The following is an 11,435-nucleotide window of genomic DNA, read 5'->3' as shown; positions in this document are numbered from 1 at the left end:
CCATGGTTATTGCCCCCCCCTGGCTAAAAACATCTGCCCCCAGCCACCCCAGAAAAGGCACATCTGGAAGATGCGCCTATTCTGGCACTTGGCCTCTCTCTTCCCATTCCCGTGTAGCGGTGGGATATGGGGTAATGAATGGTTAATGTCACCTTGCTATTGTAAGGTGACATTAAGCCAGATTAATAATGGAGAGGCGTCAATTATGACACCTATCCATTATTAATCCAATAGTACGAAATGGTTAATAAAACACACACATTATTTTAAAGTATTTTAATGAAATAAAGACACAGGGTGTTGTAATATTTTATTATACTGGTAATCCTGAAGACCCTCGTCCTGTAAAAAAGGTAACATAAAAAAATCAACAATATCCCATACCTTCCGTCGTTTCTGTCAGTCCCACGGTGTAAATCCATCTGAAGGGGTTAAATCATTTTACAGCCAGGAGCTGTGCTAATGCAGTCGCTCCTGTCTGTAAAACCCCGGGAAATGAATGGAGTGCAGGAGAATGTCCTGTAGTTACCTTGAGTCGCGGTGATGCGCCCCCTGCTGGATGTCCTCCTATGAACTCGAGCCTGGGAAAAATTCCCACGATCGAGTTCATATGAGGACATCCAGCAGAGGGCGCATCACCGCGAATCAAGGTAACTACAGGACATTCCCCTGCACTCCATTCATTCACAACATTTTACAGACAGGAGCGGGTGCATTAGCACAGCTCCTGGCTGTAAAATGATTTAACCCCTTCAGATAGATTTACATCGTGGGACAAGACTGAACGACGGAAGGTATGGAATATTGTTGTTTGTTTTTTTTTTTACTTTATTTCAGGTGACAAGGGTCTTCAGGTGGATTACCAGTATAATAAAATATTACAACACCCTGTGTCTTTATTTCATTAAAATACTTTTAAATAATGTGTGAGTTTTATTAACCATTTCGTACTATTGGATTAATAATGGATAGGTGTCATAATTGACGCCTTTCCATTATTAATCTGGCTTAATGTCACCTTACAATAGCAAGGTGACATTAACCCTTCATTACCCCATATCCCACCCCTACACGGGAATGGGAAGAGAGAGGCCAAGTGCCAGAATAGGCGCATCTTCCAGATGTGCCTTTTCTGGGGTGGCTGGGGGCAGATGTTTTTAGCCAGGGAGTCCAATAACCATGGACCCTCTCTAGGCTATTAATATCTGCCCTCAGTCACTGGCTTTACCACTCTGGCGGACAAAATTGCGCGGGAGCCCACGCCAATTTTTTCCGCGATTTAACCCTTTATTTTACAAGCTACAGCGCCCAAATTTTGCACATACACACTAATAACATTAGTAGTGTGGAATATGCAAAAAAAAAAAAGGGATATGAGATGGTTTACTGTATGTAAACCATGTCTCATATCCTGTCGGGTTTGTGAAGGAGAAATGAAAAGCCGGCAATTGAATTACCGGCTTTTCTATAGAACACCGCTGTGTATTTCTCGCAAGTCACACTGCTGGTCCGTGTGTAATCCGTTTTTTTCTCGCACCCATAGACTTGCATTGGCGAGTCTCGGCTGAGATACGCTGACAATCGCAGCATGCTGCAATTTTACTCAGATCCTGAGTACGGCCGAGAAAATATCGGTTGATGGGAGCTGCACCATAGATTAACATTGGGCCGAGCACTATGCGATTTTTTTATCGCATAGCACTCGTCCGTATTACGGTCTAGTGTGGCTCCGGCCTTATCCAGAATATCCTCCAGAACAGGTCCAAATAAATTATGACCCTGGAAGGGTATGCTACATAATTTGGACTTGGAGACAAAATCACCTCCCCAGGACTTTATCCAAAGTGCTCTCCTGGATGAGTTAGAGAGGACGGCAGCTTTCGCGGCTACTCGGACCGATTCAGCAGAAGCATCGGCTAGGAACCCCGTTGCTTTCTGTAGCAGGGGGAGGGAGTCTAAAATTTCCTCTCTTGGGGTGCCCTGTGTTAAGTGATCCTCAAGCTTGCGTAACCAGACAAACAGAGATCTGGCCACGCAAGTGGAGGCTATATTGGACTTCAGTAAATTTGTGGAGGTGTCCCAGGACTTCTTTAATAAACTATCTTACGGTCCATCGGATCCTTGAGTTGAGAAGAGTCCTCAAAGGGAAGGGCTGTTTTCTTAGCCACCCTGGACACCTGTACATCCACTTTCGGGGTCTCCCATAAGGAGTTATCCCCATCTAATGGACACCGGTTCTTTAGTTCTGATGGAACAGTCAGACCTTTTTCAGGGAGGTCCCATTCATGTAGAATTAAATCTCGTATATTCTTATGTACTGGAAACCCTTTTTTATCTTTGGGTTTTAGACCCTCAAACATCTCATCCTGTACTGTGAGCGTAACTTCTTCATCCTCCACCCTCATGGTGCCTCTTACCACACTTATTAGGTAACTCATGTCCTCAGAATTAAAATAGTATTTTTTGTTTTCTGGTTTAAAGGTGGGGGTAGAAGTGGAGCCTTCATTTTCCCAATCATCCTCCGAACCCGAGGACCGGATCTCTCCCTAGTCTGGGTCGGATTCTACTGGGGCTTTTTTCCCTCTTTTTTGAGGGGGTGGCTGAGGCACCGACATCTGTGAGAAGGTAGCTGTAGAAGAATGGACCTCATCTTTAATGAGGGATCTGATGCTATCCAGCAGAGAGGGTTGTTCAGCACGTATGACCTCATCAGTACAGGACTGGCAAAGCTTTTTTCCCATATGTTGATGGGAGTCTGGCCGTACACACTTTACATTTGCGGCTTGACCTCTTAGGATCAGAAACCTTTTCTCCCTATAAGAGAGAAAAAGGATTTGCTAAACCACTTTGGGGTATATGTGTACATATACATGCATGCATATATGTATATACAGGATAGCTGGGCCCAACACCTGCTACTTACAGTAGGAGGGGGAACGCTGGCATCTGCAGATGCAGAGCAAGGGGGTCTGTCACCGTCCATGTCCGTCACATAGAGTAACTGTCAGACAGCTTACCTTGCTACCCGGATCTCTTAAATAGGATCGATGGCACGTCACCGCCCCGCATTACCATGCAAGGGGGGCGCAGGAGGGGCGGGAAGGTCCCGAGTCCCACCAAAGATAGGAGACGGGAGCAGCGTCTTGAGGAGGGAGCGCCCGACCTCCAGCTGCCCGGCTTATTAGGTATGTGGAGCTCCGATCACCGGCCACGGCAGCCCCTTCAGATCTCTTCATGCCCCATAGGGGACAGGAAAACACTGGCGGTGCAGGAAGGGGAGGGGTATTGAACCTCTTTGTGTTCCTGTCCCCTATTAGGGCGGGGAAGACAACCTCCGAAGTGGCTGTCGTGGAAGGTGACTAGAGAAAATTATCATATTGATCTAGCTATTTGATATTTAATAAAGTGGTTACTCTAAAGGTAACCTTCTCAATCCTGGTTTCCCCCTTTTAAAATAGCACACTCACCTCCGGCGCCATTCCAGCGGTGTAGCAGTCTCTCTCCCAGTGATGGTGTGACATCATACGAGCCCTGCAGCCAATCAGTGATAACTTTACTCTCCCCGCCTTCAGAAAACTGCTTATATCCAGAGGAAGTGAGCGATGCTGCCCCCTCTCTTTCTCTGGATGTATGTGACACGCCCAAAGGTGGGGAGAGAAGCAGCCGCTGATTGGCCACAGGGCTCGCATTATGTTACACCATCACCGGACAGACACCACTGGAACGGCGCCGGAGGTTAGTATAAGTGTTGTTTTAAAAGGGGGAATCATATGGATTTCGATGGGGTAGTCCAAGTAGTGGCCAACACTTTTAACACTTTGAAAACCATCATAGTATTTCTCATATTTGCTAGACTGTGATTCATGTCGCATATAGTTTGGGAATTAGGAATCAGACAGCTTCCTTGTAAAATATGATACATTTATGACTTGGCAAACAGTGTAAAATTTTACTTCATTTGTATGATAGATATAATATTTATTTACAGGTTCTCCCGATATTACTGTGTGAATGACGGATCGAATATTGCCAGGAGTCTCAGTAGTGAGAAGAAATAAGGCATTCGTAGCAGAATTACAAAGTCTGAGGAGGCAGAACTGTGCGTTTCTGCACAAAGATCCTAATGCCATACATGAATCAGAAGGGTCACATACATGGCAGCCTTCATTTATTATGCCTTCATACAAAACGTGTTGGTGGTCTGTAACTGGTAATAGCAGCTACTGTCCATATACAGTTCAGAGTCCATCACTGTAGTGTCATCATAGTCCATGTGTTACGGGTCATCATAACAGCAAGGCAGATTCCGGTGTAGTTAGAAACGTCATTGTGCACAGATCTTAAGCCTCCGCTGTGGTCTCCGCACACACTCCATTGGGATAGCTCAAGACAGTCAGCGCCGTTCCCTCGTGAAAGTTCTCTGCAATTAGAAAAACATGACAAGTAGATTATTCAGTGACATTTATAATACAGGCAATACATGTTGGCAAGCAACAAAGTAGCGTATATACTCGAGTATAAGCTGAGATTTTCAGCCCACTTTTTGGGCTGAAAGTGACCTTCTCGGCTTATACTCACTACGCGGGGGAGGGGGAGCGGCGGCTGTCACATACTCACCTGCTTCGGGCGCGGTACCTGCATGTCCGATGGTCTCCGGGCAGCTCTTCCTGTGTTCAGTGATCACGTGGTACCGCTCATTAAAGTAATGAATATGGACACATATTAATTACTTTAATGAGCGGTTCGTGACCGCTGAACATAGGAAGAGGACGTCAGCTCCCGGAGACCATCTGACAGTGAGACGCTGTCAGGGACCGCGCCGGGAGCAGGTGAGTATATCAGGGGAGGGTGAGCATTGCGAGATATTCACCTCTCCCCGTTCCACCGCTGCGCGCCGCTCTGTCTTCCGTCCTCTGGCTGTGACTCTTCAGGTCAGAGAGCGCGATGACGTAGTTAGTGTGCGCGCCGCCCTCTGCCTGAACAGTCACTACGGAGGATGGAAGACAGAGCGGCGTCCGGCGGTGGAACGGGGAAGGTGAATATTGCAAGTGCCCAGGGCCTCAGCGACGAGAGGTGAATAAGTGATTTTTTTTAATCACAGCAACAGCTTATGGGGCATAATGTGTGGAGCATCTTATGGGGCGTATTTTATTATGGAGCATCTTATGGGGCCCATCATGAACTGTATGGAGCTTTATATGGGGCTCCTGATTCAATATGGATATTCAAAAACACTTAACCTACTGATGTCTCAATTAATTTTACTTTTATTGGTATCTATTTTTATTTGTGAAATTTACCAGTAGTTGCTGCGTTTCCCACCCTAGGCTTATACTTGAGTCATTAAGTTTTCCCAGTTTTTTTGTGGCAAAATTAGGGGGGGGGGGGGGGGGGTCGGCTTGTACTCGACTATTTACAGTATATGGGGCTCTGATCAGTCTAGTTCTTACACTCCACATCATCCACAGCCTATATTCACTTAGGTTGGGCCTTACAAAGGCATATGAGGGCTGCTCACAATTATGAGAGAAAATAAACATCAGAAAAATCATCTTTATAAATCTCCTGTAATCTAATCATGGAAATAAGGCAAAGGGGAAATCCCATGACTGCAAGTTCCTCAAAGAGGAAGTACACTGAGCTGCTGGCATCTCCGATCCGACTAAGTTCTAGAACATCCTGCAAGCAAATAAGGCCAGGAAGCACTTATCCAATACCACTTAACTGCTGAACCGGTCAGAGAATTGGTCATTTCCATAAATAAATTCAACTAACAAAATGCAAATTGCCTGGCTTCCCTTATACACAAGATGCAAATTGTTTGTTTGCATCCTGGCACATATCCAAAATACATAAAAATGATATTTAGACAAGGGCTTTTGGGAGACTAGGTTAGGCTACGTTCACACACTTTGCTACTAGCGTGTATAACATTACAGTCATCTTATTTAAATTACATAGAATTACGGTAAATTATTTGGAATGCAAAAATAATAATGCCGCAAAAAAAATAGAAATTGCAAATAAGAAAATGTAGGTCTTTAGTTAAATGTCACAACAGAGTTTCAGCAAACATCAAGCTGCACTGGTTTCGTCTTCCTCCTACCCTCTCCCAAAAAAACACAACAACCATCTTTTACCAAAAAAATATTGCATGCAAATGCACCCGTAAAGGGTTTTTCCAATCTTCTAAAAAAAAAAAATTACTTTATTAAGATTTTGCCCCATTCTCCAATTACCTCTGCGTCTATTTTATTTCCAAGGGGACCAACAGGCCAACATGCGCAGTGCTTAGAAGCCTTTTCATTTGGAGCTTGTAAACGCTGCACGGAGGTTAGTCAGAATCACTAAAGCATACCCTTAAGCTCCTGATCCCACATAGGTTCAGTTTCACTGCGCTTGTGATGCTGCAGACACTAAGCTGCCTCATACACCAACATCAGGAGTGCAGTTCTCGATGATAAAAGTCTACTTACCCCAAATGCTATTAATCTGCTGTGCTTAATCCCCAGAGCTTTTTTCAGTTTTGCGTTTTCGTTTTTTGCTCCCCTCCTTCCCAGAGCCATAACTTTTTTATTTTTCCGTCAATATGGTCATGTGAGGGCTTATTTTTTTGCGGGACAAGTTATACGGTTGAACGACACCGTTGGTTTTACCATGTCATGTACTAGAAAATGGGAAAAAAATTCCAAGTGCGGTGAAATTGCACAAAAAGTGCAATCCCACACTTGTTTTGTTTGGATTTTTTGCTAGTTTCACTAAATGCTAAAACTGACCTGCCATTATGATTCTCCAGGTCATTACGAGTTCATAGACACTAAAAATGTCTAGGTTGTTCTTTTAACAAAGTGGTGAAAAAAATTACAAACTTTGCTAAAAAAAAACAAAAAAACAAAACAAAACCAAAACAACAAATTGTGCAATATTCCAATACCGGTAGCATCTCTATTTTTCGTAATCTTCGGTTGGGTGAGGGATTATTTTTGGCGTGCCGAGCTGACGTTTTTAATTATACCATTTTTGTGCAGATACGATCTTTTGATCGCCCGTCATTGCATTTTAATGCAATGTCGCGACGACCAAAAAAAAAAAAAAAAAAACGTAATTTTTGCATGGTTCAATAGCCTTCATGGGAGGCTAGAAGCTGGCACAACTCGATCAGCTCTGCTACATAGAGGCGATGCTCAGATCGCCCCTATGTAGCAGAATTACAGCATTGCTATGAGCACCGACCACAGGGTGGCGCTAATAGCAATCCGGCATCAACCACCATACAGATCTCAAGGAGACCTCTGGTTGTCATGCCGAAGCGCTGATAACCCCCGATCACGTGATGGGGGTCAACGGTGACCCCATTTCCAGCCAGATGGCTGGAAGCGCTTGTTAAATGCCGCTGTTATAGTTTGACAGCTGCATTTAACTAGTTAATAGGCGAAGGCAGATCGCGAATCCGCCCGCGCCTACTGCGGGCACATGTCAGCTGTACAAAACAGCTGACATGTCCCGGCTTTGATGCGGGCTCAACGCTGGAGCCTGCATCAAAGCGGGGGTTCTGCCATCGGACATACTATTCTGTCCGATGGCAGAAAGGGGTTAAAGGGTTGTTCCCATCTCAAAGATAATATCCCAATAAATAGTAGATGGAATATTAGCAAATCCCTCCATTTAGAAATGTAGTGTAGTCCTGATTCGCCATGTTGCTCACCCCATGTGCAGGGCATTGTTGTAGCTTAGGTATCCAATAGGTATGATCACTCATATAGTGACAGTTAATGGTTGTAACCAAGGATACCCAAGAAACTGCAATGCCCTGTACATGGGGTAAGCGACATAGTGAATCTGAAGAACTATACTACATTTCTAATTGGAGGCATTTACTAATATTATTATTACACCAACAACATATTGGGGGCAGGATCATAGCGATGAGAACACCGCATTAAGTCTTATCATACCGTCCTACTGACTCCCAGTGTTTAGTAATGCAAAGTATTAAATAATGCAAAAACAAGGCCAGACTTGTCCGAAGGAAAATGACAAAAATATAAATTCTCTTGTATTGTATGTTCTTAGAACTGTGAATTGTGCCGGTCCTCAGGTATTCATCCTAAAAACTGAGGTGAATGGGTGCTTAGTTTTGGAGGTGTCAATCAGTGCTGATCCTTCTACACTGTAAGGAGATGGCCCCTCATCTTCTAATACATGGGGGGTCCATTCACTTATAAATTTGTAAGGAACCAAATGATCTACTGTTCTAAGAAAAGACAATCCAGATTTTTGGATCATGCAAGAACCTATAGAAAACAGACATGGCCAGAGAGGAGTTCTTTAAAATCATTTTTATAAAAATGTAATGTTCAAAGGAGTTACCTCAATGAAAATCTCAAGTCTATAATCCGTATGCAGACAAACGAATGTTGAGAAGGTTCTCACCTGTTTGAGATTAGTCCTATGTACCACAACAGAAAGTGACTTTGTGAAAGCAGCCCCCCACTCTGGCATAGCCATGTAATGCTATTAAAGGGGTCATCTCACCTTGGTGGGCACACGTAACATACATACTGTTTTAACTGCAGGGTTCCCAAAGGGACATATTTTGCTCCAAAAAATTAAAGTTCTACTGTGAAGTTGCCGGATAGCAGACCACACGCCCTTCAGAGAGTCATGGGTCACATTCTGCCATGTTACCTTTCTGCACCGCGTCATCATGTCTCCACCTTCTCCATGAGAAGCACCTGGATTTCTTGTTTGGCTTTTCTGTCCTTTGCTCATCTGGGAAGGAAGGAAACGTGTGGTCAGTCTGGGATGGACCAACATCTAGGAGCCATTTGGAAAATTCACACATTCAAGTCTTTCAAACATTTATAGAGATTATTACATTACCAAGAAAGTGACTTATGGTCGCCACATACATGAGACTTCTAACCAAACCCGACGATATTGAAAGGTTCAAAAGCTGATCTAAAATGTATGGGGGCATCAGCCAACTGATCGTCAGGGCAGATGTCGGATCAGGAACGTCTGATTTCAGACTGATGATTGCATTGTTCTCCTAGAGACGAATCCGTGGGGCAATGTGTTGACAGGTGGCTTTTCTCAGAACAAAGGAGGGCTCAGCCTAATGAGCACTCCTGCTCCTGGGTATGGTGGAGATGGCCATCTACCCTGTATTGCTAGAGCCTAGTTACCCATGGATGTGCGACTCTGAAATTGTGGTGTCACATTACAACATCCACCTAACTATTCCCTGTGGCGTCCCATCCGCCTGACGACTCCCTGTGGCGTCCCATCCGCCTGACGACTCCCTGTGGCGTCCCATCCGCCTGACGACTCCCTGTGGCGTCCCATCCGCCTGACGACTCCCTGTGGCGTCCCATCCGCCTGACGACTCCCTGTGGCGTCCCATCCGCCTGACGACTCCCTGTGGCGTCCCATCCGCCTGACGACTCCCTGTGGCGTCCCATCCGCCTGACGACTCCCTGTGGCGTCCCATCCGCCTGACGACTCCCTGTGGCGTCACATTGTAACTCATCACAGTCACAGATGATTCTAAAAGGCGTTTGACTTTTTTATGTCACTGATGGGGCAAGGAACACAAGCCTGACCTCAGGGTGTAAAAGTCTGGTTTTTGTCTTACAGCATAATTAAAAGTTTTAAAATAGAAGCAGAAAGTCAGACAACTTGCATGAGATTAGCCAACACACAGCACCAACCGCAGCGCAGTCCGGCCCAGGACAAACACTATATCATAGATATCTATATCCTACATCAGGACTTATCGTTTTTCTCTCCACAGGCGCGTTTCGGGCAGACGGCACACACACGCCATACTGACTGCATTCCAGAGCGGCCTAAATTTGGCCTTCCACCAATTCACACATCCGACCTCCACAGTCCAGGGTCGGCCGGGGGTCTCCTGACCCAGACCCTCATATACAGAGCTCGGAGGTGTGACACTGGCCTCAGAGCAGGCAGAGGGACCACCAGCTGCTAGGAGGGCTTCTCCCAACTAAGGAAAGGAAGGTATCACCTTTCCACAGGAGAAGTTACGACCTACTAGCACTGGGGGCGCCAGAGGGGTCTCTGAAGCAGTGAGGACACGTGACCCCTCATCCAGCGCCACAGAATGACTGCAGAGAAGCTTGTACCGCCGGCTATCCCTACAGCAGTACGGGCTAGAGCAACCAATCAGCGTGTAGCTCTCTCATCCAAGCCATTAAACAATGTGAATAGAGGCAGCTGATTGGCTGCTAGTGCCGGGGAGCGCGCTCTGTACCTGCCGCAGTCAGCGCCTCGCACGCCGCCATCTGCACGTCCCGCCGGCTCTCCTCACGGCCGGGGATGAGGGCAGCAGCTCGGACTTCAGAGCAGCGCGCACCGTGACTGTTCGGAGGGAACACAGAGCGGAGGAGGGAGAGCAGAGCGGAGACCGCGGGCTGGGCGGGGGGCTCCTCCGGGGGCTGCATGACCACTCCGACCACAGCGCCCCCCGCAGGCAGCCGCTTCCGTACATCCCTCAGGATCTCTCGCATCTGGCGCAGTGATACCGGGAGAAGCACGGACTCCGGCCGGCACAGGAAGAACACCAGTCCGAAGCGCATAGTCCGGCTCGGGGCGGTGTGCGGCGGCTTCTCCCGCGGGGCTTCCTGGTCTTCAGCGTCAGGTTTCGGCGTCTGCTGCGGAGAGGCTTCCTTGTTTCTAAATAAGTCTCCTCCATTCCCCAGCTCAGCCGGAAACAGCTCCTGCAGGAAGCCCCGCAGCAGAGCCCGGCTCTCCGCCCGCTCCCACAGCTCCCCGACCAGCAGCACCTGCTGAGGACCCCCGAAGCGCTCCAGCACCCCCCGGAAGCGGCTCTCCGTGCAGTCTCTCGCCATGCCGGCCTCGGAGTGCCGGCGCCCACACTGTGTACAGCGCCGCACGGAGCGCTGGCCGGCACATAGTCCAATGAGGAAGGGCCCAGCCGTCACCTGCGGCCGCCATAGGTCAGACACCGACACGCCCACCCCAGACTGCACCCTCGGGCCTATCGCCTCCATAGGACGGGATACGGTACACCCACCTGAGACCACACCCAAGTCATGTCTGTGGCCTCCCATAGGGCGGTACGTGACACACCCACTGGCCACACCCCCCGAGTCCTGTCCATGTCTTAAGGCCCCGTCTCACTAAGCGATTTACCAACGATCACGACCAGCGATATGACCTGGCCGTGATCGTTGGTAAGTCGCTGTGTGGTCGCTGGGGAGCTGTCACACAGACCGCTCTCCCCAGCGACCAACGATCAGGGGAACGACTTCGGCATCGTTGAAACTGTCATCAACGATGCCGAAGTCCCCCTGCAGCACCCGGTAACCAGGGTAAACATCGGGTTACTAAAGGTACCGTCACACTAAACGACTTTATAACGATATCGCTAGCGATCCGTGACGTTGCAG

General features: G+C 47.4%; 1 protein-coding gene across 1 annotated transcript; it reads right to left on the bottom strand.

Moving 5' to 3' along the window:
• Positions 1–3,900: 3,900 nt before the first annotated feature.
• Positions 3,901–10,947, bottom strand: C2H2orf72 (chromosome 2 C2orf72 homolog). The gene is made up of 3 exons (XM_077290169.1): positions 10,277–10,947; positions 8,689–8,772; positions 3,901–4,420 (listed from the first exon to the last, which is right to left on the bottom strand). The coding sequence occupies exons 1-3, from the start codon at positions 10,872–10,874 to the stop codon at positions 4,341–4,343; spliced, it is 762 nt and encodes a 253-aa protein (XP_077146284.1). The 5' UTR covers positions 10,875–10,947; the 3' UTR covers positions 3,901–4,340.
• Between the last annotated feature and the right edge of the window lie 488 nt (positions 10,948–11,435).

The sequence above is a fragment of the Ranitomeya variabilis genome, chromosome 2 (genome assembly GCF_051348905.1).
Source record: "Ranitomeya variabilis isolate aRanVar5 chromosome 2, aRanVar5.hap1, whole genome shotgun sequence".
NCBI lineage: Eukaryota > Metazoa > Chordata > Amphibia > Anura > Dendrobatidae > Ranitomeya > Ranitomeya variabilis.
The sequence above is the reverse complement of the archived record's forward strand: the minus strand, read 5'-3'. Positions and strand labels throughout refer to the sequence as shown.